Source organism: Colius striatus, chromosome 13, assembly GCF_028858725.1.
Source record: "Colius striatus isolate bColStr4 chromosome 13, bColStr4.1.hap1, whole genome shotgun sequence".
NCBI classification, from domain to species: domain Eukaryota; kingdom Metazoa; phylum Chordata; class Aves; order Coliiformes; family Coliidae; genus Colius; species Colius striatus.
This window is the reverse complement of record NC_084771.1, coordinates 11,101,211-11,128,420: the sequence shown is the minus strand read 5'-3', so window position 1 is coordinate 11,128,420 and position 27,210 is coordinate 11,101,211. Positions and strand designations below refer to the sequence as shown.

Genomic DNA, 27,210 nt, shown 5'->3' with positions numbered 1-27,210 from the left:
CTGTCCAACTCCACTCCCTAAAGTCCCCTCAGTCTTCAGCCTCCTGATGCCACCCAAAGGCCCACTGATTTAGCACTGACTTTACACAGCCATCCTCCAGCTCAGTCTGCAATCCGGATCAGTCCCACACGGGGTTGTCCATGCTGTGCTAATCCTGCAGCAATGCTCCTGAGAGAAGGGACAAAAGATGTTTCATTACACTTAATTTAGCCATGTTTTTTTAGTGTAACCTTGACCTCCATAAATTCAGCTGCTGGCTGAAGCAGCTGTGAGGTGTAAGGCTGTTGCACAGCTGCACTTGTCAAGTGGAAGGGAGCGTTTCCCTACTCAGTGCTGTATGTCAGGCTGGCCATGGGCAGCTTCATGGGAAGAAAGCAAGAGGAGAGTTAAGGCTTGTCTGGGAAAGCCAAGGGAGAAGTAGGATACTGCTACAACTGCCACACATAGAAAACCTACATGGGAATAAAAGGGACTTAGAATCACAGAATGATGGGGGTTGTAAAGTCCCTGCAGTGCTCCTCCAGCCCAAACCCCTGCTAAAGCAGCTTCCCCTCCATCAGGGGGCACAGGAACATGTCCAGGCAGGTTTGGAAACCTCCAGAGGAGACTCCACACCCAAGAGCTCCCTCATCCTTAGAGCAAAGAAGTTTTTCCTTGTGTTGAAGTGGAACTTTTTGTGTTCCAGCTAATGTCCATTACCCCCAGTCCTGTCTCCTGTCTGTTTTGAAGCAGTGTAGCCCTTCACTTGAGGGGAGCTGCTTTCATTTGCAGTAATGTGATTACAGGAAGAATCAAGCTCGGGCATTTCAGAGACTCAAGGTCTGCACAGGAGGATCACCAAGGACAATGTCATGTCTCTAAGACACTGTACCCTCATCACCATTTAGCGTAGAGCTGCCAAACACTACCTTCTGCAGAAAGACTAAAGCAAGGAAACTCTCCTAGCCATGGCTGTTGCTAAAGAGAAGCAGAGAAGTGGATGCTCCAAGGACAGCACAAACATCACGGACCTCCCAATTAACAGGGAGCAAGAGAGAGCACTTTAAAAAGTTTGGAAAGGAGAAGGGAGTCTCAAGAACAGTTGTCTTCTAGGACTGGCAGAACATGGAAAAAGATGTTCTGTCTTTCTCACTTGGACTAGGACAACACCAGAGGGTCACAGACATTAGATACCAGGAGAAATGTAGTGTATCTGTATTGATGTTAGTACACAGGTATACTCATGTAAACCACGGCTCTGTCTTTTATTTCCCAGTAATGTGAGTAGCATAGGAACACACTTCTTTTTTCTTCCTTTCTTTTTCCTTTTTTCCCCTCTGTAGAAAAGGCTTTTCATTCTCTTTGTTCAGTTGAAAATAACCATGGCCAACCATGCAGACAGCTTACCTTGAACTGGAGATTTCCAGGGCTATCGTGTCACCACGGTTCACGGTACTCCCATACTGCACACAAAGCTCTGTGAGTACACCACTGGTGCTCAAGCAGCTTGAACAGTTAGGGACAATCAGTCCCAAACAAGTCTTTGTGGTTTTACACCAATTAAGCTCTCAGATAAACCACTCTTTCCAAAGTATAGCTGGATATCACTCACACCAGCAGGCACAGAAATCCTGATGGGTTTTTTTGTTCCTCATAATTACAGGAGCATATTTTGTTTTTAATGACATAGCATTTGAAAATCACAGCAGTGGCCAGAGGCAGAAGGTTTTTTTGCTAGCAAGTGGCAGGCCTGAGTGACATCTGCAGTAGCATCATGTCATAGGGCCACTGAAACACAGCATCACCAGCTCACTCCACAGCAAGGGCTGAAAGACTGGTAATTCTGATAGGGAAGACAATTTACTTCACTTTAGGCATTTAACTGAGACAAATCAGATCAGGAGCATCATCTCTGTGCCTTCTAGAAGAAGCTTAGGGATAAAGGCTCCAGATTTATGTTAGGAATCTATTCCCTGTGCAGTGCAGTGTGTGTGTGGACATGTGTGTGTAAGGGGAGTGAAACTGAGCCTTTTTGCTGATATATATAGCAGCTACAGCCCCATACTACACCAAAGACAGTGAAATTGTAATTCTTAGCATTGCAAGAAACAGCAGCAGCTTTCCCAAGCTAGCAGCTATGGGTTAAATACTGACAAATTCATGATGCTTTGGAGGAAAGCCACCAAACTCAGCTTCACTGGCAAGACCAGCCTCATCTGGAAACAGCACAGTTAACCTGCATACCTCTGGGGCAAATCCTGCATGTACTGAAGTCAACAACAACAGAAAGTCCCTTCTCTTCATCGGTCCAGGAGCAGAGCTCAAGAGGGGTATTTTTTCCTCTGTACTAGGTTAAAACCAAGAGGATCTGGCTTGAAAGCCCCCCACCTTTCTGCAGATCTGGACTCCCTCTTCCAGTCAGGGGCCAAAGGTGCAGCTGAGGCTGCTTTCCTGGTGTGCCAAAGAAGCCAGCCCAGCCCAAAGCAAGAGGAATGTCCTGTCACAAGCTCCTGCAGCAGAGGAGGAGGGCTCCCATCTCCAGGAAACATTGTTTTTCTGCAAACACTCTAGGTAAATTTCAGCCCAGAGTCTCTGATTTTACCAGAAAAATGGCTTATCCCTGAATCACATTTATAAAATAACACAAGCACCTCTCAAAGTTGTTTCACAGTTAGCACTGGTCAATGCTTATCATAGAATCATAGGGGTTGGAAGGGACCTTTAGAGATCATCCAGTCCAACCCCCCTGCAGAAGCAGGTTCCCCTAGGTCAGGTGTGTTTCACTGCTGCTTATCTGCCCTCCCTTGTATCCTCAGCACACTGCAAAGCAGATCATTTGGGATCAGCAAGACATGAGAATTACATCACACAAGGAAGCTGCAGTCACAGAAACCATTCACAGGCTGGAGAGAATGCCTAAAAGCAAAAGATTTAAAGGACTCAGACCATTTGAGTTTAAAAAAACCCCAATTTTAAGAAAGGAACAGAGGTCAGTTGATCATAGTGTAAGAGAACTACCCAGGAGAGAATGTGGCAAGTATGAAGGGCACTTGCTCCCAAGAACTGAAAACAGAAAACTTAAGAACTGAGCTGCAAACAAGATACTTTCCAATGAGAGTTTTGTGTTTGGGAGTTGGCTGCTTTGGAGTTTTGGGAAGAGCAAAGGGCTTTCAACACTGCCTGTGCTCTGAAACATCCACACATCAGCTTTTCACTTCTTGAAGGTGTCCCAAAGGGGATCCCTGAGCCATACAGAGGTAAGTGTAGGAAAGCTCACAGCCAGCAAGGTCAGGCTATCAGGTTTGGCTGGCTGTGGACTGCAGCTATGCCTGTGCTATAATCTCTTCCTGCCAGGGTAAATCAGCATGCCCTAAACTCACTTCTGCCACGGGCACACTGCTACCACTTCCAGAAACAGCCAGTTTAAAACCAGTTTGCATAACTTTTTGCTACATTCCTTTCCAGAGGTGCAGAACACATACCTTTAGAAACAGTGACGTCTACAAGGTAGGAAACTGCTCAACCCTGGAAATCCAGGCAGACAATTTTAGGGGAAGGTGGCTGTAGCAAGTAGCATAGCAATGCTTGTCATTCCTCTGACAGCAGCAGATTTGTGCCCAGAGGCATGCTGCCTCCCTGGCCAGGCCACTTTGTGTTTGAACAGTTACCACAATACATTCTTCATCTTTTTGTTGTTGTTGTTATTTTCTAGTCATGAAAAATGAGTCCCCACCATTCCAGAGCACTGAGCACTGGTGCATTTCCTGTTTTTTCCAAGAACACTTTCTCCCAAGTAACTACCTGGACCCCATCCTTGTCCTGAAGGTGGAAGCAAGTGGTTCTTCCATCAGTCCTTCACGCCTTTGCAAAGGTGACAGAAAACCAAAGCCTCAGTAGAGACTGAGCAGAGCTGTGATGAGTAGAAGGGTGTAAAACCACTACACCCATTTGTTACAAGGGAATCAAACCGGTTTTTCATGAGGTGTCATTACAAAGCACTGCCAAAACGCCAGACCTCACCTTCCTAATAGCAGGTAGCAGAAAAGAAACGCATATCCTTGACTGTTTAGGGCCAGAATACAATAATCTCACCCATGGTCATGAAGACACACCTGCACAGGAGGTCAGGAGCTCTCAGCACTGAGACAAAACGATCTTGTCAGCAAATGCAGTGCAAAGAGAGGCTGTGGCCAAGCACCAGCCCGATGGCATTGCCAAGACAGTAAAACATGTGCAATCAGGTAACAGCAGCACCTCAAACATGCTCTGTTGCAAGTAGGGAGATGCTTATTTATTTCTCATCACCAGCTCAGCAAGCTGCTTCTGGGCTCTGAGGCAAACAAGTTGCTTTCCCTGTCCCATAATAAGGTAAGGACCAGGTTGCACCATCGCTTCCACCCGTGGCCCCGGCGTTCTCCAAAGGCTTGCACAAGCACCAGCGAAACCTGGCAGACAATCCTCTCAAGGAGCAGAGCCCAGCCCACTCATGCCATGTTTGGCTCTCCTGTGCTCAAAGGTGTGGAAACTCATACCAGTGCTTGGTGATCACTAGCATCAGCAGATGTAACACATGCAAGGATCTGAGTCGAAAGGTGCCCCTTTCACAGTGTCACCAAAGGTTGTGTTTGAGCACTGTAATGCATGTTAGGTCCCAGTATTTATGTAAGGCCCTGGAGCTACTGAGCTTCCACAGTGGTAACCACATGCTTGCATGGTGCAAACATTATCCTCTACCTGAAACCCTCTACATATCCACCTCAGTCTTGATTAAAATTTGTCTCCATGCCTTTTTGCTCACTGGACATGCAAGATAATTTCTCACCTGCTTTTTCATCAAGTGCCTCTCTTACTTGTTTCAAGTAATGACAACCAAGCCACCCTTTCTCCTTTTTGTCACTGAGCTTCTCCTCCACTCTTAAGGGCAAGACTGAAAGACTGACACTCCTCCTGTGCATATGCTCCTTTTGCAATCTCTCTATAAGAAGAGAAATGGAGTTCCTGTTTACTTTGAAAGCACCTTTTTCCCTCTCACATGCTTTCCCTCCCTCTCCTTTCTCCAGGATAAGCAACAGAAGGTATCTCCTTTATCTCTCCCACTGTTTGTCAAACCAAAAACAGTCTGAGGTCAGCAAAATTAGGAACTGCAGCAAGAAAAAGCAAGGAAGGCATAGTGAGAGAGAGATAAGAAATTTGACAAGAGTGCTCTAGGAAAGTCTTTGAAGTCTTTAGCAGCTCCTGTTCAGCATTACCAAGAAGGATGCCTTGCAACTCAAGTTGACCCTAGGCACTTGAGGGGAATTTTGATGATGGCAATTTTGCTTCATAGGCTCCTGCTTGCTTGCTGACATACACACAAGATCCAGGTTGCAAAGAGCTGCCAGGACAAATAAATCATAGGCAGGAAAGTCCAGAAGGATCTCATTGGCTTGCCCAGAAAACACAGGATGGGATTTATGCAGATGCTTATTAGAATGAGAAAATGGGTTGAGAGGAGGAAGAAGCTTGATCATGGATAGAAAAAGCTATGGATAAAGCCAGGTTTCTCCTCTGTTGTGGCTAGGGGTATAGGCACAGCAATGTCAGGCTCCACCACAGCAACAATGCCTGTTTACTTGTTTTGGAAAACAGAAGCTAGTCAGCCTGCCAGAAGAAATGCTGGGAACTGACCTAATTATATAGGGAGTACCAAGTCAAACCAACTTCAGTGTGATGCAATGCTTCTTTCCATGCCCTGCTCTGGGACGCTGCTCATCTCTATACAAACCTCTGTTTTACCCTTTGTGTATTACCCAGACACGTGAGAGAATCCATATTGCCTGCTGCTTTTTATCCAGCAGACCTGAACTTCCAGTGCCTCTTGTTTCTGTAGCACCTTCTGGTTGTTACTTTCACCTCTTACCTTGACAGTCCTCCAAAGACACAGGGAGATGAGTAACCCTCCCCTAGAACTCCAAAGGCAGAGAGTCAGCATTTTTGGGACTGATTGAAGCTGCAAAGCAGATCTAGCTGAGAAATGCCATCTAGAGGCCAAAATCTGCTTTGACCTATTTTTTTAATGTTTGATTTCAAGTAATCGTGGTGCTTGCTCCTTTCACTTCAGTACAATCCCATTCTCTCCCCACCTCTTTGTGTGAGGGCAGCATCAGCCCTGCTTTGCAGAGGAGGAGCTAAAGCTCTCTGCTGTGCTGCACCACAAAGTCCCAAAAGCAATCCCACCTTTTTGGTGCAGCACTTCCTCTGACACACTCTCCCTCAGGGATTTCTGTACTCAGCAGCTTGGTTTAGCAGCTACCTCTACTGCAGAGCATTGTCCATTGTCATAAAAGGCCATTTTCATTAATGAGCTAAGAGTTTAGTGTCAGTCAACTACAAAAAGGAGAAGTGGGCTCAGCTTTATGGAAAGGAGCAAGGAAGTAACATCCTCTAGTCTTTCCTCATCCCTCAAAGCAGGTGAGATGCCTGACCTTACACAAAACCATGGGAATAGAGCCCTGTCTCTCAGCCAGGTGTGGTTTCACCACGTGAGTGTGCTTTTTATATGTCATAATTTATTAACATTTTTATCTAGATGAGACACTGGGACACACAAAAACAGTGACAGAAGAAAGGGTCTTCCCATTAATGTTGGTGTTGTTCTGGCACATTGGTGCATCCCATGGAGGTTAACACATCTCAGGTCTTTGAAAGAAGGATCTAGCTCACACTGAAACAGATTATGGGATGCCACAAGCTAATTCCAGAAATCTTGGGAACCACAGGGCTTTTTTTTTTTGACCAACATGCTGCTGAAGAATTGCACCTTTGAATTCAAGCTTTAAATATTTAACCCTACAGGCTGGAAAAAAAGAAAAGGCCAAGATGGTTGACCTGTGCAAACCAAAACTGTGTGAACTGGCCCAAGCAGCTGGCTAGTATTTACTTCAAGATCAAGCAAGACAAAAATTAGTCAAAACTAGCAAGCTGGTAAAGCAGCAAATAAGGATTTACAGAAACACAAAAAACCCAACCCAAAACTCTCCAGAAAACAGCCAGGAGTTAAAATAGAACTAATTACTATAGGACTCCAGCAGTGTATTGAGCTCCCAGGTGAGATGAAGGTTCACTGAGTGAGGCACTTCCCATGCTTCTGAAATTTGAAACACCAGCACTCCTGGAGAGCCAGCAACTGGTTCCAGCTCTATCCTAAACTCTTCATTTAAAACCAAAACAGAAGTGAAGCACTTAAAAAGATTACAGGCTAAATTAGACTTAATACAAATGTCAAACTAAACAGTTTTATGATAGCCATTTTCTTGTGGAAAAGAGGTTTTATTCATATACTAAGTAGTCAAAGCCACAGAAAATCACCATTACCAGCAATAACATGTCAGACAAGATGAGAGCTTTGGGCAGTTGGATCTTCCAGCCAACGTTGTTCTTAAGGGGAGTGAGCTATGGAAAATAGTATGTGCTGACAGACAACAGCCACAGTAAATATTTCTCTCCCCAACACAGGGAATGATTATTATCATGTTTATGCTGAGATGTTCAGAATAGGATCTGACCTCTCAAAGATGAAACACGGAATTAGGAAGTCATTTCTTCTTGATTTGAGTTATTTTTTTACTTAGAAACAGGTTCCTTCAGAAACAAAGGCATGTTTCCTCACAAAGAGAGGCCTGGCATGCCTTTCCTCAGCTTTCCTTCTGATGCCTCAGTAAGAAATCACCCACCAGCCATGGAGGGAATAATGTTTTAAGGGATGCTGGCAGAACTCCTTTTTTTTTGGCACAAGCCTCTCTTTCATCACTCTTGTATAGATCAAAAAAAAGCCAAATCAGAGAGGAACCAGTGGTGAGAGGTATTTCATGACCCAATGTGCAGCTATGAGAAGAGGCAACTGTTATCACCAGAGCAACAAAACAGAGGACAAGGGTGGAGAAAGAAGATGCAGGAATGCTGATGTGCTGGGTTGGGATTGAAGAGGGCACAGCAGGGTGTTTATTCATAGTCCATAAGGCTCAGGAGCCGTTTCAAAACAAGAAGTCACATCAAAGAAGAGTGTTAGCACAGCTCCTACTTGAGTTTATCAACCCAGATAAAGCTGCCTTGATGATGATGATGATGAGGAGGGACTTCATGAAAACCTTCTGTTCCAGAGCATTAGTGACATTTGCTTCAATGTTTGTGTTAAGATGTCAAAGCAATGACGAAAATCAAGTAGAAAAAAGTCCATCTAGGGCTTCTCAGGCCTTCACCCGGCGTAGGTGGGGGTAGCTCTGCACAGTCCTGTCTATTGCTTCATCCAAGCTCACCACTGGTTTGTAGCCCATGGCTCTTTTGGCCCGTTCACAGCTATAGTAGTGAAATGTTCCAGCCAGTGCCACCCTCATAGGGGTAAAAGTGGGCTTGATGGTGACCAGTGGACTTAGCACCCCCAGCACTAGAGACAAGAGTAGGGCGAGGTAATATGCCAGCCAATAAGGAATGTGGTACTTGGGAGGATCATAGTTCAAGCCAGTCAAGACACGGGACATGAAAGCCCAGAAAGGAATTGGTTCATCATTTGTGATATGAAATGCCTGAAAGAGAGGAAGACAAAAAGCCAGAGGTAAAATCATTAGAGTTTTCAAGAATTTGCCTCTGAGATGACCCATCTCATGTTCATGCTGAGAATGACATCCCTGATTTGGCTGAGAACACATTTTCACGAGAATCTGCTTTGCACTGACCACTTCTGTCTAAAAAGCCACAAACTCCTTCTTTTCTAAGCAAGGCAGCTGCTTCCTACACCCCAGAGGTGAAGATCACTCATAAATGATCAAATTGAATGTCACAACACAGTGTAATGCAGTAAAGCATCCCAGCTGTGTGTAAGGTGCATGCCAGAGCACAGCAGTGCCATCAAAATTTAGAAGTTCCTCCTGTTCCAGCCTCTATCATAAAAGCTAAATTACTGTTTCTTATGTACACATCTTAGCTGCCCACAACTCTGCCTAGATTGCCTTTCAGAAGGAGTTTTATAGCACCAGGTTAAAGGATATTCATCCATTTTATCCTATGTGGTTGCACACAACCAGCTGAGCAACCATTCATTGTACCCCCAGACAGGAAAAAAAATGACCTATTTAATGTGTGTTAGTTCCACTCCTCTCCAAGATAGATGTCAGTACAGACAAAAATCAGCATGAATTACTGAGTAGACACATGCAGCCAAGCAAGGCTTGCAGATGAAAGTTCAGCTAGGGGACACCACTTCCCTCCCCTCACTAGGTCTTTCCTTACCTTCCCACACAGAGGAGAGTCTTTCTGAAGATTTTCTGCAGCTAAGATGTGTCCATGGACCACATTTTCCACATAGGTGAAATCTACCAAGTTCTTTCCATCCCTGCACAGACAAAAGGAAGTAGTTTAGCCCTAAGGCAAGTTAGGCTGAGAAAACTGCTTGTGGCAAAAGGAAGGACTTTCACACAAGATATATTTATTCCAAGTTTTCTCCTCTCCCACACTCTTGTGCTGCAACTTCAGGCTATATCCTGCCAGAGAGACAAAGTCCCTACATATTAGGTTCAACATCAGTTTTAACAGAAGCTATGAAAGAACTGAGCCTGACTCACCCAATTATGAACTTCATTTTGCCACTCTTAGCTGCTTGGATGAGGATGGGAACCAGCTGAGGGTCTCTAGGACCAAATATTCCATGGGGACGAATAGCAGTAGTGAAGAAATTATTGCCTGGGTCGTTTGCACTGAGCACCTCCTGTAGGGAAAATGGTCACAAAATGAGGAGGAAAGGCTGGGAGGGAAAATAAAACTTAGTAATATATTCCAAGGACATCACTAAAGGGGGTGGGTGTTCCCCCATCTTCCTGGGAAGACATCAGTGGAAGAATTACTGACCACTCACATCTTTACAAATGATGCTTCCTTTGTTCCCATCTCTGGGACCTGTTTTCATTACTGAACACTTAGTTGACAGGCAAAGGAAGGGAACTCTTTGCTTCTCTCATTTAGCACCATCAAAAGCAAAGGAGTTTTGAAAGTTCCTTCACTCCATTAACTCTTTATAGACATGTTGGAAAAAAGAAGGACATGAAGCAATTCAGCCTCTGTCTCTCTCATCAACCAGTGGAAGATTTCCCATTCAGAAGGGGTATGATCCCATCTTCCTGGTAGCACCATGGGCTAAGCAGATTTAGCAAGGCATCTTTGAAGATGGTTTAATGCTACTGGGAGTTTCCAAACAACATGTTCTACTCATTTTTAACAGCTGGTGCATTTCCTATTACAAATCCGAGAACAACACATACAAATGTACACTGACTACTTTCCCTGTTTCACTCACATCAAAGATGTAATTACAAGCATTTTGGGCTAGATTTGATTGCTACTAAGCTTCCACTTGATTAGTCCACTTCACTGCAAAGTGGCTATGCTTGTGAATGAACAGCTGGTTCTATGCTGCAGTTTCAATTAAGCTCTTTTCAAAGAAGGTAAGAAAAACTCTTCAAGGCTAATACTCTGCTTTAGAGGATGCAATGTCAGCTTCAGTGTGGAAGCAAGTCTAAGTTCTTCTTGCACAAAAAGCACAGATTCTTTCCACAACAGAAACTGCAAGCCACTGAAAAAGGTTTGAAACTGTTTGTTTGCTTTGATTTAAAATGTTGTCATACTGTATTTAAACCATAGATACTGCAGTATTGAGAACTTGGAATAGATCAGACAACTGGTGATCTGCAAATGACCAAATAGCAGACATGCAGATGTAGAGAAAGCTTTCAGATCTTTTTTAACAAGAATATTTTCCTTACAGAGCCAATAGCATTAGCTGATAACATGTTATTAGGCTGGCATGCTCCTTAACTCACTCCACATCTCCATCTCACCTTCTTCCCCAGTGACTTGTTCACAATCCCAACTGTAACTTCAGGCTGCAAATCAGGTAAATGGAGTTCTGAAACAGCCTTCCAAGAAGGGCAGAGAAAGGCAAAATACTCCCCTCAACTGCTCTTAAAACACAGCTGGATCAGTTAAGGAGTGACACTATAACCTGGTTCTTGCAACAGAAGCAACATCTCTGCCAGTTCTTTCTCTAGAAACAACCTCTGTAGTGTAGCACACTGTTTCATTCAACTTCCCCAGTAATTTATGTCACAGCTTTATTTTATTCCTTTGTTATTAAGTGAATACACTACTTGAAAGCTTCACCAGGCAAAAATGACTTAAATAAGTACTTAAGTGTTTGGACAGCTAGAGAGCTGCCTGGAAAGCATCCCTTGGGCCAAGCCATGGACATGCCTGGGGAAAAGAACATGGGACATCTGAAAAAGATGCAAGAGGCAGCCACCTGCCATATTTCTCTGTAACAGAGCAAATGAATCCAGGACTCACCAGCCTGTGTGCTGAGAATAGGGGCTAAAATCAGATTCTTTTGTCTGGAAGACAGGAATTTCCAATTTCAGTTATAGTCAGAAAACTCTAGCACAAGCATTGCTAAACATGGCTGATTCTGCCCAGATTCTCTTTGCAACTGTAAGAACAAGATGCTCCTTTTTAATGAGAGATCCTGGACAACAGAGATCTGTTCAGTCTTGAAGGATCTGTCATGTCCCCTAGGGCATGCCCTACGTTTAGAAGGGCTGTTTTAAGCATCAAGAAATCACAATGTCAACCATCTGATGACAAATACCTTCTCCTGTAGGATCTTCGTCTCCGTGTAATAGTCAATGGGGTTTTTTGCATAAGGGAGGTCTTCTGATCCATTTTTTATGTCTGTGCCCTCAAAAACTACACTGGCACTGCTAGTCAACACCAATTTCTGCAATGAATGTGAAAGAAAACAGTTGTTTAGAGCCTAAGACAAAAGGGTTGGCTGAGTAAAGACAATAATAATGTTTAATCTACTGATTCTACAGATAACAAGCTGAGCCAAGAAGAACGTGGGCTAACGTTGATCATCTGAACTGCAGGTAAGAAAACTCCTACTCTTTTGACTCCATCACATTGTTTTGTGCTACCTAAAGGAGATGAAAACATTTCAAGAAATATCCAAGGCAGCAGTCAAAGCAAAAACATCTCCAGGATGGCAGCTTTTGGCATATTTTAGCACTTAACATGCAATGAGTGTTGTTTAACATATATTTGCTCTTCTTGATGAGAACAGTATCATGGTAGACTAAACCAAATTAGAATTCTAATCTGGGATGTTTCTGTTGGATAAAAACATACCCTAGTGGATCCAAAACAGGAAGTTAGTGATGTATTTGAGTAATCAGAAACAGGTGGTTTTAAAGATCATCTACATTGTAATAGAAAGATGATGAGATCCAACGAGTTCCAACAAGACTTAGCTCCTTGCTGAGACAGAACCCAGACTAAACCTGAAGGTAAACGCCCCGTGGCCCATCTCCTACAACAGCTTATTACACATGGAGGTAGAGGGGAAACCCCCACAAACTGTAGGGCTGGGAGTCCTATGTGATAGGTATCATTTAATTCTAAACATCATTTCCATCTTTGTACACAGACACTGTGCAAAATGCCTGCTTTGGAGGGAACACCTCTGCCCAGAAGTAAGAGATCTTCACATGGATTGTGCCTGGAAATTTGCAAAGAATTGAAATGAAGGCTCACGTGATATCAAAATAATGTAAGGAGAACAAAAACACACACAGCCTTGCCTGGAGAGCAGCCTGGTTTCCTCTGGCTCCTACTTTTGTGTTCAAATAACTTTCTAAATCAAATTATAGTACACTCATGGCACAAGTGTCTTCCTTCTCATTATATGTCAAAGAATTCATGTAGGTAAAAGATGCCAGGAATACCTCCACTGCAGGAGAAACTATCTGTAGAACTGTCCCCCTACTAAAACATGAAAGAATCCATCTGTCATGGTTCTCCTGCGGGCGATTCCCAGACATCTAGGAGGACAAATTTCAATGGATGCTTTCCCTGCAGTCAGGAAGATTGCAGTGTGCAGGTTTTCTGTGGCAAATATGGACTGAACATACATCAGACACTGAGCAGAAGGCCAGCAGGGTATCTCCTACTAATTTTCACTTCACAGAACAAGTAAGGATTATCTCTGAGACCTTTACCCCTCTATCAAACTACATAGAATTTGGTCCATGTTGTGATTGTTATAAAGTCACATCAACATCTTACAATCTCCATTTGCTTTTCTACCCTTACCTGCACTCCAGCTTCTTTGCAAGCTTCGATGACTGCTTTGGTTCCCATAAAATTCACCTTATAAAACAGTTCCCTGTTGTCACTTGAAGGTGCTGGTGATGCACAATGAAATGCCACTGACACACCTTGTAAAGCTGGGAGCAAAGCCTAGAAGATATATTACATGATCAGAAAAAAAAAAAACAACAAAACAAGGAAGGAAATAAACCTCAGTTTTACTGGAAACAAACCCACTAAATTTCAAGCGCTCTTCCTTCCCTAAAGGTGAGCAACTGGAATAGGATCAGTGTCCAGGATCTTCATAATGTCCCCTCCTTCTTGCTAGGCATCATCTTTTCTTTCCAGAGAAAAACTTGGGAACCTTCTGAGACCTGCAGGCTGTCTAGACTTAACTACTTGCAATAGTCTCAAGTGTAGGTCTGAGACTCAAAATTATCCAGAGCTAGGAGTTAGAAAACTCAGCAAGCAGCAGGTTTAACCCCATGGCACTGTCTGTGTTTGAGATGACTGTCATAAAGCCCCGAGATGTGTAACTTTATAGTGGTAGGGAGATATCTCTTCACATTGCATACAAATGCAAACTAGCAAGAGAAATTAGCATGACTGTTAGGAATAATGTGTTCTGCCTCTCCCATGCAGCTGAGGTTAGCTAGAAGAATACTCACATGCAGTTACCAACAGTGGCTGTAATTAGACTGTACACCTGAGCTAACAGTAAAGCAAATCATAGGACAGAAACAAAGCCTGTTCTTTTCAGCTTCAAGCAGATATCAAGTATGTATCATTAAATGTTCTAGTGAGGGTTCCACAGAAAATGGCTTAGGCTAATGACTTCCCAGGAAAGGTTGGGGGAAACACCTACATTCCCCTTTACAACCTCTGCAATGCCTTTGGGTGTTTCAGTGCTTCAGGCTCAGCTCTGAAAGCTGATCATTTCAACAGACATTTCTCACTGCCCATGGCATGTACTGCTGTTAAGTCTGTACCTCTTTGTCACAAAGGTCTCCCAGGAAGAACTGCACTCTGTCATTGTCAAATCTCTTCTGAATATCAAATACATTGACCACATATCCCTTCTCCAGGAGCTGCTCCACCATGTGCTGGCCTAAGAATCCTGAGCCGCCAATCACTGTACATTTCTTACCAGCCTGCAGAGACAGGGAGAAAAGCTCTTTAGCATGAAGACACTGCACAAGTAAGCTGCTCTGAACTGCCCAATATCTCACTGTGCTGGAAATCTGCACAACTAGTCAGCAGCTAGTTTAATTGGAGAAGTGCTAGTGGGTCCGCAGGGCTCGTGTTAATCCTGTACCTTGGCAGGACCCTGCCCTGTAACCAAGTGGCTCACATAGTGGGGAAGAAAAAGAGGACTGGCTCTGACAAGCTGCCCTGACAAGAAAGCAAACAATTTCCTTCAGCCACACCACACAGATAAGTCACAATACTGAAACTGTCACCAGTAGCAAGGGCAAAACCATTTTCAGAGAGTGTGAAACTTCAGTTTCTCCAAGCCAAGAAAGCAATCAGGTAAAGGTAGGGCTTAGCCTTTGGAGTTAGTCATTAATTCTCCCTTTCTTTTTTTAAGCTTTTAAAACAATCAATGGCTAGAGTCACTAATTAACAGATTCCAGTCGAGTCACTTGTCTAACCAGACTGAAGACCTTACCACCAACACAGAACACACAAGCAAGGAGTCTGAGGAAACTTTTATATAAAGAATGCTCTGTCCTGGCTGGAAATAGATTTGTTCCTTCTTGTTGCCACACAAACTCCACCTCTGCAGTTATGCCATCGAGCTGAAGGGAGTTCTAACTCAGTGAAACTGCTCAAAGATGACAATTCATAGAATCACAGAATGGTAGGGGTTGGAAGGGACCTTTAGAGATCATCCAGTCCAACTCCCTGCCAAAGCAGCTCCACCTAGATCAGGTCACACAGGAAAGTGCCCAGATGGGTTTGGAAACCTCCAGAGCAGGAGCCTCCACACCCTCCCTGGGCAGCTTGGGCCAGGGCTCCCTCACCTCAACACTGAAAGTTTTTCCTTATGTTTAAATGAAACTTTTTGTGTTCCAGCTTCTTCCCATCACCCCTTGTCCTGGCACTGGATACAACAGAAAAAAAAGTGCTGCCCCAACCTCCTGACACCCACCAGTGAGATATTTGTAAATATTAACAAGATCCCCCTGCAGCCTCCTCTTCTCCAGACTAAACAGCCCCAGGTGCTGCAGCCTTTCCTCATAGGGAAGATGCTCCAGTCATCTTGGTAGCCCTGCACTGGCCTCTCTCCAGCAGTTTCCTGTCCCTCTGGAGCTGGGGAGCCCAGAACTGGATACAGGACTCCAGATGAGGCTCAGCGGGGCACTGTTCCAAAGTTTCTAAGTGCTACATCCTTAAACTAAGGTTCTACTGCAGAGTATCAGTTATCCACAGCAGAAATCTGAAGAGTTCATTGCAGTTGCTCAGTTACACTAAAGCATAACCAGTTATGTTAAATGACACATACAAAGTACACTCTGATTAAAATAACTGAAGGGAAGTTCTAATTAATTGGCCCAGCAGTCTATTTGGTTTGACAGTTACAAGAAAACAGATGACACAGGAAAAAAATGTGTTTAATATGTGACCCTGCAGTTCCCTCAGTTCACACTCCCCCCACAACACTGTTCCACATGCCTTACTCATCAGCTTCCCGATTCACTAAACCCAGTCACATCCCTTGGCTCTTCAATATCTCCTCCCTGTCGAGGGGTCCAGCCTTTTCAGCTCCTCCTCAAATGGCAGTCATTCTGGTTCATCGATATCTTTCCTTGCCTTCCTCTGGCTCTCTTCCCATTCCAGCTCGTTCTTCGTTAATGCGAGAGCATCAGAGCTTCACGCTGCGCTTCCACGTGAAGCTTCCAGTGTGCTTCCAGCGGCACACTGACGCCCTCTGCCTGAATCTAAATATCAGCAGCGTTTCCTACCGGCACAAAGAAGACAGCCGACGGATTGCTGTATTACAGTTTTCCACTTGTCCAGGTAAAGGACAGTAATCTAACCAGTGATGAGAAACAGACTATTTAATTAATCTGTAGTGCACAGTTGTTATATACAATACAATCTAGCACACACAACGCTTGGGAAAGTACTAAACAAACCAACTCAATGACCAGAATCAGGACTCTCTCCAGCAGTTCCCTGTCCCTCTTGAGCTGGGTGAGCCCAGAACTGGACACAGGACTCTAGATGAGGCCTCACCAGGGCAGAGTAGAAGGGGAGGAGAACCTCCCTCGACCTGTTGCCCACACTCTTCTCGATGCATCCCAGGATGCCATTGGCCTCCTTGCCCAAGAGGGCACATTGCTGGCTCATGGTTAGTTTATTATCAACCAGGACTCTCAGGTGTCTCTCCTGGAGCTGCTCTCTAGCAGGTCAATCCCGAGTCTGTCCTGGTGCATGGGGCTGTTCCTCCCCAGCTGCAGGACTCTGCACTTACCTTTGTTGAATCTCATGAGATTCCTGTCTGCCCAAAGATGTTACAGCTCTTTCACACTCTCTACCATGACACTACGTTGTTTTTTTCTGATTGTTTCCTAAATATCTGAGACTCACTGGTCTTCCATAAGCTTCAGATGAATTCTTGAGAAAAAAGGTCAGAAGGGAGGGATTTCTCTATAAAAAACAACCATGGGTAACGCAATAGAACAGCTTGATAAAATGTACTCCTAAGAATAATGTCCAAACACCTCTTGGAGCTAAGAATAATGTTGCTCTTTCCATCTTCTAACCTCTGTGTTCAATGCAGTAACCACAGGAAGAGGTTACAATGGTCTAGTAGATCTCAAGGGCCTCAGATGGGTTTTTATCTGCACTGTAACATGGAATGAGACATGTAGAAATGATTCTCATTAACTAAATCTCCAGACTAGATTTGGCTGCACTGACAAAGTTTTAGGATGTTGGAGCATACCCGGATCTCCTGGGAACTAACAGCAGTAAATGACTCTGCAAGATCACATTTCCTCTGCCAATATCTCTAGAATCAGCATTAATGCAGGAACAGTCTCCTGTCTTCTCTAGTAATGCTCATAAGAAGTTTCTGCAAGACAGATCTCCAGAAAGCATCATTAAAATCCTCAACTTACCAGTCTGAGGCGTGTGGCCATTTCTCAGATGATTCACTATCAACCTGATCCTTTAAAAAAGGAGAATGTTTTATTCCCAATACTTAAACTTACACATGTCATTAACACAAACCTAACTTATTGTTTTAAAACATGTTTCTAGTTACAGAAATTGAGGTTTGAAGCCATTATGCTAAAGCATAATGTTGAGCTAATTTAGGAAGATCCTTTTCCCTGAGAGTGTTGTCAGCCCCTGTGCCAGGCTGCCCAGAGATGTAGGAGAGTCCTCAACCCTGGAGCTATTGCAAAGCCATGGAGCTGAGATGCTGAGGGCCATGGGTTAGTGGTGGGCTTGGCAGGGTGAGGTGAGTCTTCTTGTTGTTTGGAGTGTAAATATTCAGACTTAAAGAAAGAGCATGAAGCTAATACTAGGTAAAATAAATGGTGCCCTTGTTATCAGGAGCATTTTATGATACTGAAATTATGCCTTTGAGAAAGTTATTTGATACTACAGTTACTCTTGTACTGCTTGTTTTGTTCATCAGGGCAGAGAATTATCACCGAACCATTTTGGTTGGAAAAGCTCTTTAAGCTGCTGCAGTCCCAGCCCTCCCCTCACCCTGCCCAGCCCAGCACTGACCCACAGCCCTCAGCGCCTCAGCTCCATGGCTTTGGGATCCCTCCAGGGCTGGGCACTCCCCCAGCTCCCTGGGCAGCCTGGCACAGGGGCTGACAACTCTCTCAGGCAAAAAGTTCTTCCTCAGCTCCAGTCTAAATCTTACCCAGGACTCAACCCTCCTCACATCCCCGAAGCCTCCCTCAGCCCCGCTCTCCCTCCCCACAACCTACCTCACGTTCCCTCACAGCCTCCCTTACCCGCCCCTACGCCCACCCCTCAGCTCCGCAGTCCCCACAACCTACCCCACACGGCAGCTCTCCTCACGGCCCTGCAGGCTCTGTTCCTCCCCCCGCCCCCGGGCCCGGCCCTGCCCACTCACCGCACAGACTCGGCCCGGCCCGGCCCCTCAGCTCCAGGTCGCCCATCCCTCCCGCCCACCAATCAGCGCGGAGCTTCCCACAGGCCCCGCCCACTCCACCGCCTCCCGCCTCTTGTCTTCCCGCGCGCCCTGGGCTGAGCATCGCGCTAGCCGCATACCGCTTGCTGATTGGCCTGCGGCTTCCTCCCTTTGGCCAATCGGATTGACGGATGAAGGAGAGTCCCTTCTCCCAGGTCGGTTACCTCTTGGCCCCGCCCTGGACAGGTGTTGGCCAATAGCTATCGCCTAAGTGCCTCCCGCGCCCGGCGCTCCACCCAATAGGAGGGGTAGTTGCCACAGCAGCGGCGTGGCAGCATTAGCCAATGGGGAAGAGCAGCATTGAACGTCGGCCCCTGCCAGGACTGAAGCCACCGCAAAACACCGGCCACCGGGATGGTGAGTGCGGCGCGTCCCGGCCTGACACCGCCCTCACCGGCGGCGGGAGGCGGCCTCGGGCCTCCGGCTGCCTCTGGCTTCCCGGCGCCGCGGTCACGGGGCTGCGGGGGAGGCCCCGGTCAGCCCGGAGCGGCCGCGGTGTGGGCTGGGGGCTGAGGCCCGACGGGCCTCACCCGGCCTTCCAGGAGCGGTCCGTCGCGGCCTGATCCTCCTTTGCTCTTGTGTTGCTGTGCCAAGGCCTCCAGCTTTAAGAAGCCCTCGCTAGGAGCCGCGTGCCAGAGGAAGAAGGCGAGTCCTAAGCTGGAGCTGACTGAGGAGCAGAGGCAGGAGGTCCGGGAGGCTTTCGACCTGTTTGACACAGACGGAACCGGGAACATAGATGTTAAAGAGCTAAAGGTAAGAATGTTCCTAGTGCTAAAAAGTACAGTTCTACTAAGGTAATAAAGCACAAAATCCTAAATGACCTTAAAAAGGCAGAGAGAAATTCCAGGTCCTCCCTTCTCTTGTCACCAGGTACATTTTTCTCTGTCATTGTAGCTCTTTACAGCTGTTATCAGGTTTCCTTAGGGCTGGGTTGGCCAAAAGACATAGATAGGTCTGTGTTTTCCATACTATCTCCTTCTCTGTTAGTAAAACATCAAGAACAGGTTGTGCATATTAAAAATGTGAAGGGTTTTTTTCCCTCTCCTATCTGTTGTTGAGGATTGCATGCTTTGCAAATTTGGTTCTCCAAGCTGTGGCACACACCAATGTAATTTGTCGTCATGTTTTTATTTACTGGAAAGCATTTTCTGTCCCTCCCCACCCCTGTTGTTTGGAAAGGATAATAGTCAAGAAATTGGGACTTCTTTTGCTTTCAGAACATACCCTTTGTATATACTAGCTGTATATCTTAATTAATTAAGACTGCAGGGAGGAGACTTGATTTCAAACTTGCCACTTGTCCCTTTATCAAAGGAGGAAGAAGTGTGTAGGAGTACCTGCACATGTCCCCAAGTGAAGGCATCCTCAGATAAGCTGCTTCTAGGAGTACATGAGTGTGCTTATGGAGGTATATAAGTATTTGAATTGTGTTTTCCCATTGAAGAAAAGATTTTTTTTTTTGTCACTAGAATGAAAAATTAACTGATTGAAGTCCCATGTGGTCTCTGAGCTCAACACCTTCTGTGTTTGGGCCATGAGATTGGGTGGCTGGAGTTCAGTGGAGTTGCAAGTATGATAGAAACTTCTTTCATGGAATCACTTAGAATCACAGAATGGTAGGGTTTGGAAGGGACCTTTAGAAATTATCTAGTCAAACACCCCTGCTAAAGCAGGTTCACCTAGATCAGGTCACACAGGAATCCGGATTTTCTCAGGGAAAGTACTTCTGTTAGATGCTCCAAATTCATACTGGTTCTAAGCAGGGGTTAGTGGGTGCAAGGGTAAGAGTGTGTTTAGGAAGTTTCTGATTTAACTGAAGGACAACTCCAGAACAGGAAGAGTTGCATTCCTGTTTCCTACATCTTGATATGCCCTTGTGTGTGAAGAAACATTGCTCCAAGTCTGCCCCTTACCTTCTATTTTTTCTTAAAACACAGAATGAATGTTTTAACATGATATGGCATAAAGTTCAACTTCACCATTGTTTTGTTTATAGCTTTGTATGGTGTATAAATTGAGTTTGTCCTTGCAGGTGGCCATGAGAGCACTAGGCTTTGAACCTAAAAAAGAAGAGATCAAGAAAATGATATCAGATATCGATAAGGAAGGAACAGGAAAAATCAGCTTCAATGACTTCTTGGCAGTGATGACCCAGAGAATGGTATGGGGATTTTAAAAGTCAAAGTGAAAGCAGTTTGCAAATGGCTGAGCACTTTTCATCTCCTTTTGGTTTTTGTGGAAGTTGAGGTCACTATTTTAATCTTAACAACAAAATATCTAGAAGTTAGAATGGCAACACAGGGACTACCTGATTTTTGAAGGTAATGTTGAAATAATTATGTCATTAACAAGTTTCTTCATCAATCAACTGTGTGTTTGTGAAAACTGAAATCAAGGTGTTTATTGCAGATGGAAACCAGCCCTGGCTACAGGAAGCTGGTGGGAGTGTTGACACGTGACATGGATGTCTGGGCAGCAATGCACTGTATTTTCTTTTCCTGGGTTTTAAGATAGTTACAGGTGGAATCTCTGGTCTGAAAAATCTTACAACCTTCAAATGCTGAGTGAAAGCAGATATTTAACAGTGGAAGATACTGGTGCTGAAATCCCAAATACATCTGGCTAGTGACAAAAGGAAAAAAATATGCCTGGAAGCCTGAGGTTCAGGAAGCATCACTGTCACTGCCTTCAGCTTTTGTACATACACTTCCTGCTGGCTGGGCTGCTTGAAACTTGCTCTTAAGAGAGCTTCTTGGTCTCTAATGCTTGTCTTTTATAACTGTGTTTTGAGTGTTACCTACAACATAAGCACTACTCTTTTTCCTTAAACCCATGCTTACTTCTTTAAGGCTGAAAAAGATTCCAAAGAGGAGATTCTCAAAGCTTTCAAACTCTTTGATGATGATGAAACTGGCAAAATCTCTTTCAAAAACCTCAAACGTGTTGCCAAAGAACTGGGGGAAAATCTCACGGATGAAGAGCTGCAGGTGTGTTCCTGGGGTATGAAACCCTGTCATACACAAACACTTGCTCTCTGCCTTTGTGTTTGTGAACACAGAAGGGGCCAGGTGATGCTTTGCCCATTAGAATAGGAAGTCTGCCACAGCTTCTGCCACCTTGGATTGGGAAATGGGCTCTGAGGTCAGAGGTGGCTGTTGAAATTGCATCAGCAGGATCACAGTTTTATCAAGTTCCTGTGATGTAAAAGAAACAATTCTGCCCTAAGCTTTTTGTTTCTTCCAGCAGAGTTCCTATCATACAACATTTCCCATGTGGATTTTTCTATAAATATATATAAAATCATGTTACTAACTAGTTTAGTAAATAATTTGTAGCACAGTAGATCTAACACTGTCCCCTCCAATCCAATTTACTATAAAGTGGTTCTCATTGTGAATTACTGTAATAATTTCAATCCTAGTCTAATCTGCATCTAATTTCTGAATACAAATATCTTCCAGGAAATGATTGATGAAGCAGATAGAGATGGGGATGGGGAAGTGAACGAGCAAGAATTCCTGCGGATCATGAAGAAGACCAGCCTTTACTGAAACAGAATGTTATTTATTTTTGCACTTGTGTATATACATTTGGTAGGTGCCTCACTTTTTTTACAGTCTTATATTTCTTTTGAGACAGCAGAAAATATAGGTCAATATTTTTTTTTTCTAAGTGAATGCTCTTAAACTTGTGTTTGTGAACAGTTCCCAACTGCTCTCTGTTTACATGTCACAACATGGTTGCTTGTTTTTGCTGGTAAGATCTTTACACTCTATTTCCACTACACAAATCGTGTTTTTCAGTGACAGTATTCAGATCCTCCTCTCACTAAAAACCATATGTCAGATGATGTTTGGTAAACAGAGGACTCAAAGCAGATAGTGTAAATCTCTATTTCCCAGCAGTTGAAGTTTTTGATTTAATATCTTGGTTTGGCCCCACTTGTGGTGAACTCTGTATGACATACTTTCAGGGACCAGCTTTTTATACTCTGTCTTATGGTGATTATCCCCTCCCCGTCTTTTAGTATGTTCTTTAAACTGAAAAAAAAAATAGTTAAGCAAGCTGCTGCAACTTACCTTACTGCTGTTCACACATTTAAAGAGGACTGCAAAAAAAGAGGAAGATTACTAATGCTGCTGCTGAAAGCTCAGTCTGTTTGGAGGCATATTCAGAGGCTGCAAATACAAGATTGTATATAAAATAAAGTATCTTATATTAAGCCATCAGGGTTGTAGAAATAAGTATACAAAAATGCAGGCAAATCTGCTGGTACAGTGTGCCCTCTGATCTGCTTTCAAATAGTGAATTCTTCCAAGTACCTGAAGTGTACACAAGACAAGAGGTCAAGGGCTTGGGCACAGTTACTTTCTGTGAGGTAATAAACCGTTTAAACTATGGATTCCCCTTCAGAAGTAACAGCATGGGAGAAAATCAGGCAGCTCTGAGGCCTGGCCTCCCACAGATCTGTGCTTCCATCCTTACCAAATGCTAATTCAGACTGACATTACTCTGTGGTTGGGATACTGACCCCTGTTCTCTAAAGGGAATTGTCAAAAGACCAAAGTAACAGTGGACTTCTTGTGCCAGCAAATATTTCTCTCCTCTTCCTGGCAACTACTGCCCAAAACTGGATGGTTCTTTATGTCTTGGAAGCCCTCACACCTTTGCAAAAGGTTATGGGAGGTGGCCAATGAGATGAGAGTGATTTATCATACGATCACAGAATCAGAGGGGAAAAGTAACACAGAACAGAGTGACTGGATAAGCTACACATTCATTAGAAACCTGGGTAGAATTGCTGCATCATACTACTCTCAGCTTTCACTGCCAGATGTGCTTGAATCCCTCTTTGCAGCATCACTGCAGAGTGGTCAGATTATACAGATGGTTCTCTCTGGCCTCCAAGACCCATACCTGGCCTGTTATGTGAACTGCTGTGATACTGGGTTATTTTTAGTGCCTTCTGCTTGCCAGGCTTTGCAATCCCCCAGTCAGTTCACAGCTTGCCATTCAGGTTTCAGCTAAATGATTATCTTTTTTGACCCTGTTGCAATGCAGAATTGTGTGTCCAGGTTGTTTCTAAGGATTTTCCTAAAGACTAGAAGGGACTGGAGATTGCAGCACTTTCTCTGGGATGCTTAGACCTCTCCCTGGACTCTTTTTTGCCTAGGAACAATATGGAAAGATGCTTTAAGAATACTCCATGCTATCACATCAAGCCTTCTGCTGACTTCGTCCCCTTCAGCCTGGGTGCTAACAGTGGTTTGATCTTGCTTTCACCCGTGTCATATTCATGCCCAAGTCTGGGTTCTGACAAACCCTAGCAAAACAAGTGAGGCTTGTTCCTGGTGGCTTTGTCCTGTATCATTTTCCCCACCCATTGGCCAACCAGTATCTAAAAGCACATCCTAATCCAGAGGAAAAAGCAAAAAATGAAAGCAGAATGCAGCCAATGTAAAAAGCTTCAGGTTTTATTCAGTAAATTTGCTGTGTGCCTTCACTTTGCCACTAATTCACGGAAGCCTAGCTTCTGCCTGCCAGCTCCATCCGTGCCCACACCCCAGTTGCTGCCAGTTTGCTGTCGGTAAGTGATGTGTCCTTGGCAGAACACAACTCTGCTTCCATTGCTCCGGAGTTCTCCCTCCTCAGCAGCCACCAGTGGTCTGTTGGGGGGAAAGAACTCCCTTTGAGTGGCCGTTTGCCTGCTGATGTGATGTAAAAGGGGAAGAATGTTATCCTAGGGTCAGTGCCTGCCCTCCAGAGGAGATGGGTTCTATGCCTTCGTGGCATTCAGGCAAGGCTGACCACTTCTTTGACCATTTTTCCAATGCCGTCGTGGATCTGGTGGATGGGGGCATTGCACATGAAGGCGCTGGTGGTCACCAGCTTGTTCTTTGCATCCACATGAGTTTCAGTGACGTGTTTGTTGATGTGCTTGCAACCCAATTCCTTCATGGTCTCAGCAGTCTTTGCATAAGGCCACCTGCAAGAGGAAAAGACAATAAACCTGTGTGGGGAAGCAGTCATTACACACAGTGATTTGACAAAGGCCTAGAATGAGAAGTCTGTTGATTGCAGAGATGGATAGTCCCTACAGAAAGCCTGCTCAACAGGATCCAAATCTTTTCCTGCCAGAGGAGTTTCTCCAGGACTATAGAACCAGGAGAACCTCCAGATTACAGTGAGTTAAAAAGCAGAAGTAAAGCCCAATGACCTTGATGTTCCACTACTAAACTCTACCCACTCCAGACTTGGTATTTAGGTTTGTTTGGGGTGTTTTTGCCACTTTCCTACAAGTGACGTTACTCCTATCCCTGTGTAGCACAAGCCATCATAGTTCCTTCCCTATCAGCACTCCAAGATTACTTACTTCTCACACTCTGTGTCGTGACCTACAGTCAGCTCACAGCCTGGGAAGATTTTGGCTGCCAGCACTGGGGAGATGCAACACAGGCCAATGGGCTTTTTGGCAGCATGAAATGCCTTCAGAACATCCTCCACCTCTTTGGAGATGACACAGTTCTTGCCTTGGGTAGCCCAAGTACTCAGGTTTTTAGCCACTCCAAAACCACCTGAGAAAACAGAAATAGATTAGACCAGATTAGTACTCTAGGGCAGTAGTTTTTTCAGTTATTACTTGGTAGAATGCTAAAATGGATTTGGTGGATGACAGCATATGAACCTTTGTGAGCTGACTGCCAGGAGATGAGACGTCTCAAAACACTTTTCTTGCTTCTATACAGAACTGGAGAGGTATCAGTGTTGTGTTGGGTACTGTGTTTCACCTATGAGCTCTCTTCTGAATTATGGTGGAATATGCTGGCAAGTTTTCACTTGTCTCTTAATCCTTCCTGCAGGCCTAGTCCATTTCCACTGAAGTCATGTGGTCATACTTCCACTAAGGATAAAATGCCTGACTGACCAGGCTTCCTGCTTTTGAGTCACCCTCCTCTATGTCCCAGCTCCTCCTGATAAGGAAGTAGGCATGTAGGTGAGGGAGGAGATAGATTTACATTCAGTAAACAGTTGTCTGCCCTCTGCTTTTGGGATAAGCTGCTGCATTGCTATGTGCTCTTCTCATGTAAGTCCAAGCTAGCATACCAATACTACTGTAGATGGAAGATCTGTCCTTCCAAGCTCTGCTTCCAGCCTTCTGTCTTCTTGCCAAGTTCCTCTCCAGCCCATGACTCCCCACGTCATTCAAGTTATGGCATATTTAAGCGGTTCCCAAGACCTTGGGCATGCAGACCCCACACCCCCTCCTACCTGGGATGATTAGGGCATCCAGCTCCTTGACATCCAACGTAGCGAGATCCTTGATGTTGCCTCTGGCTATTCTGGCACTTTCAACCAGCACGTTGCGCTTCTCCTGAGTTGGCTGTCCTTTCACATGGTCCACCACATGCATCTGCTCAACATTAGGAGCATAAACCTCTGCCTGAGGAGGAAGGGGAGAGTTCTCTTATCCTTCTACTCTACTCCTATTCTATTCTGTTCTGTTCTATTCTTTGTTTCCTCGGGCAAGCGTAACCAATAAATAAAAGGAGGGATTTGAAATTACGCCTGAGTTTCCTTCACTAGAGGTCCCTGTTGATCAAGGGATGAGAGAGGATGGTACTGCCAATTCAGGGCAGGAGGGAAGAAGCTGCAGCAGCTCCAGAAGAGAAGAAGAGGAAAAATTAGACACAGTGGAGAAAAAGTTTGGACAAGTCTAAGCTTTAAGCCAAACAGAGAATGGACACTTGGGAGGCTTTGGAAATGGGTGGGCTGGTGCACATCACTACTGTGATGTATATCAGTACTGTTCTTTTTTATTTCATTGAGCAGTTCCAATTCTGGCTCTGATCCAGATTTGTGGGTGGCTCAGAGCTGGGGGTAATGTTAAAAAAGGCTTCTCTCCCTCCGCTTCCAGTCTCACAGAGTGGCTGTTGTGACTAATGGTGGGTACTTGAGGGTTGCCTTTTTTATCTGTATTCAAGTTCAGCTCACAAGAAGTTGCCTATTTTCAACTCTAATCTTGGAAGATTTAAAGAAAGAGATGAATTTCAAACAACCCAAAACAATAGTCCTTTAAACAGAAATACCAAAGCAGAAAAGAGCAGATGCAAGCCAAAAAAAAAGAATAGAGAATGCATTCATGGAAATTTGTTTCAGAGTTTGGGTACACTCAACAGAGAGCACAAAGCCGATCCTCTCATCCAGCAAAAGCTGTGAGAGCAAAGCAGGGACCAGAGAGTTCTCCCCGCTCACTGCAGCAGCTCCTACACTCCACTGTTTGCTTTGACTCCAGTCACTTGGGCTTTGTAATTACTCTAGGAGCCAAGAGGAGCTTGTGATCTGTCTGGCAAGCTGCAAAGCTCCTTATAGACAAGTACTTTCTGCAAGAGAGAGAATGAAAAGCAAAGCAGAGTTAAAGGAGCTCAAAATGTGGCCAGGGTGCATCTTACCTGTGCCCCCTCCCTGCTGAGATGCACCAGCACAGCAGAAGCCTCGTGGATCTCACTACCATCGTACACCCCACATCCAGCCAGCACCACAGCCACTCTCTTCCCCATGGTCACAGCCAGAGCAGGAGCTGTCCCTGGAGAGCCTCAAATTCCTGTGCCTCTCTGTTCACTGCCTGGAGGCTTTTATAGTGCGATCCCTCCTCCAGGAGCAGGTGGGGCCAGGAGGGTTGGGCTGAATTTCTTACTGGCAAGAAGGCTTTATTGCCAGTGCCACAGGCAGGGCATGTAAATATTATTTGTTTCCTCAACTGGCTGCTCCCTTGCAGATCTTCTTCCCAGCACGTTGTCTCCAGAGCATCCCCAGCTGACATGACCTGTTCAACAGAGCAGCTGTGTTTTTCCTTCTCAGCTGTCAATTTTCCGTTCTATTTC

At 44.8% G+C, this 27,210-nt stretch overlaps 3 protein-coding genes across 6 annotated transcripts; 1 reads left to right on the top strand and 2 right to left on the bottom strand.

Annotated features, from left to right (window-relative positions):
• Positions 1-7,266: 7,266 nt before the first annotated feature.
• Positions 7,267-18,221, bottom strand: NSDHL (NAD(P) dependent steroid dehydrogenase-like). 2 transcript variants are annotated; one of them, XM_062006657.1, is made up of 8 exons: positions 18,174-18,221; positions 17,274-17,323; positions 14,136-14,297; positions 13,150-13,296; positions 11,648-11,776; positions 9,576-9,718; positions 9,244-9,346; positions 7,267-8,540 (listed from the first exon to the last, which is right to left on the bottom strand). In XM_062006657.1, exons 2-8 carry the CDS (start codon positions 17,292-17,294, stop codon positions 8,205-8,207), a joined length of 1,041 nt encoding a protein of 346 aa, XP_061862641.1. In that variant the 5' UTR covers positions 17,295-17,323; positions 18,174-18,221; the 3' UTR covers positions 7,267-8,204. The 2 variants fall into 2 exon arrangements, with proteins under 2 accessions (XP_061862641.1, XP_061862642.1); XM_062006658.1 differs by lacking the exon at positions 14,136-14,297.
• A 378-nt stretch (positions 18,222-18,599) lies between these two features.
• CETN2 (centrin 2) lies at positions 18,600-23,571 on the top strand. Of its 2 annotated transcripts, XM_062006576.1 has the most exons (6): positions 18,600-18,685; positions 18,923-19,081; positions 20,361-20,489; positions 21,178-21,315; positions 21,790-21,921; positions 23,502-23,571. In XM_062006576.1, the coding sequence occupies exons 1-5, from the start codon at positions 18,683-18,685 to the stop codon at positions 21,877-21,879; spliced, it is 519 nt and encodes a 172-aa protein (XP_061862560.1). In that variant the 5' UTR covers positions 18,600-18,682; the 3' UTR covers positions 21,880-21,921; positions 23,502-23,571. The 2 variants fall into 2 exon arrangements, with proteins under 2 accessions (XP_061862560.1, XP_061862559.1); XM_062006575.1 differs by lacking the exon at positions 23,502-23,571 and having other exon boundaries at positions 21,790-21,964.
• Positions 23,572-23,805: 234 nt separating this feature from the next.
• On the bottom strand, positions 23,806-26,937 carry LOC104562893 (glutamine amidotransferase-like class 1 domain-containing protein 3, mitochondrial). Of its 2 annotated transcripts, none has more exons than XM_062006573.1 (4): positions 26,779-26,937; positions 25,598-25,769; positions 24,702-24,903; positions 23,806-24,314 (listed from the first exon to the last, which is right to left on the bottom strand). In XM_062006573.1, the coding sequence occupies exons 1-4, from the start codon at positions 26,884-26,886 to the stop codon at positions 24,122-24,124; spliced, it is 675 nt and encodes a 224-aa protein (XP_061862557.1). In that variant the 5' UTR covers positions 26,887-26,937; the 3' UTR covers positions 23,806-24,121. The 2 variants fall into 2 exon arrangements, with proteins under 2 accessions (XP_061862557.1, XP_061862558.1); XM_062006574.1 differs by having other exon boundaries at positions 25,598-25,739.
• Between the last annotated feature and the right edge of the window lie 273 nt (positions 26,938-27,210).

What these genes read in the sequence shown, in the direction of transcription:
- CETN2 (XM_062006576.1), top strand. An exon ending in CAGTGATGACCCAGAGAATG is followed by an intron (nt 20,490 to 21,177) that starts GTATGGGGATTT and finishes TACTTCTTTAAG; the next exon opens with GCTGAAAAAGATTCCAAAGA. An exon ending in TCACGGATGAAGAGCTGCAG is followed by an intron (nt 21,316 to 21,789) that starts GTGTGTTCCTGG and finishes AATATCTTCCAG; the next exon opens with GAAATGATTGATGAAGCAGA.
- NSDHL (XM_062006657.1), bottom strand. Translation starts at nt 17,294, where the DNA reads ATGGCCACACGCCTCAGACTG. An exon ending in GAGACCTTTGTGACAAAGAG is followed by an intron (nt 13,297 to 14,135) that starts GTACAGACTTAA and finishes TATATCTTCTAG; the next exon opens with GCTTTGCTCCCAGCTTTACA. An exon ending in ACTCTCCTCTGTGTGGGAAG is followed by an intron (nt 8,541 to 9,243) that starts GTAAGGAAAGAC and finishes CCTCTCTTTCAG; the next exon opens with GCATTTCATATCACAAATGA.
- LOC104562893 (XM_062006573.1), bottom strand. Translation starts at nt 26,886, where the DNA reads ATGGGGAAGAGAGTGGCTGTGGTGCTGGCTGGATGTGGGGTGTACGAT. An exon ending in GGATGCCCTAATCATCCCAG is followed by an intron (nt 24,904 to 25,597) that starts GTAGGAGGGGGT and finishes CTGTTTTCTCAG; the next exon opens with GTGGTTTTGGAGTGGCTAAA. An exon ending in CACGACACAGAGTGTGAGAA is followed by an intron (nt 24,315 to 24,701) that starts GTAAGTAATCTT and finishes TTCCTCTTGCAG; the next exon opens with GTGGCCTTATGCAAAGACTG.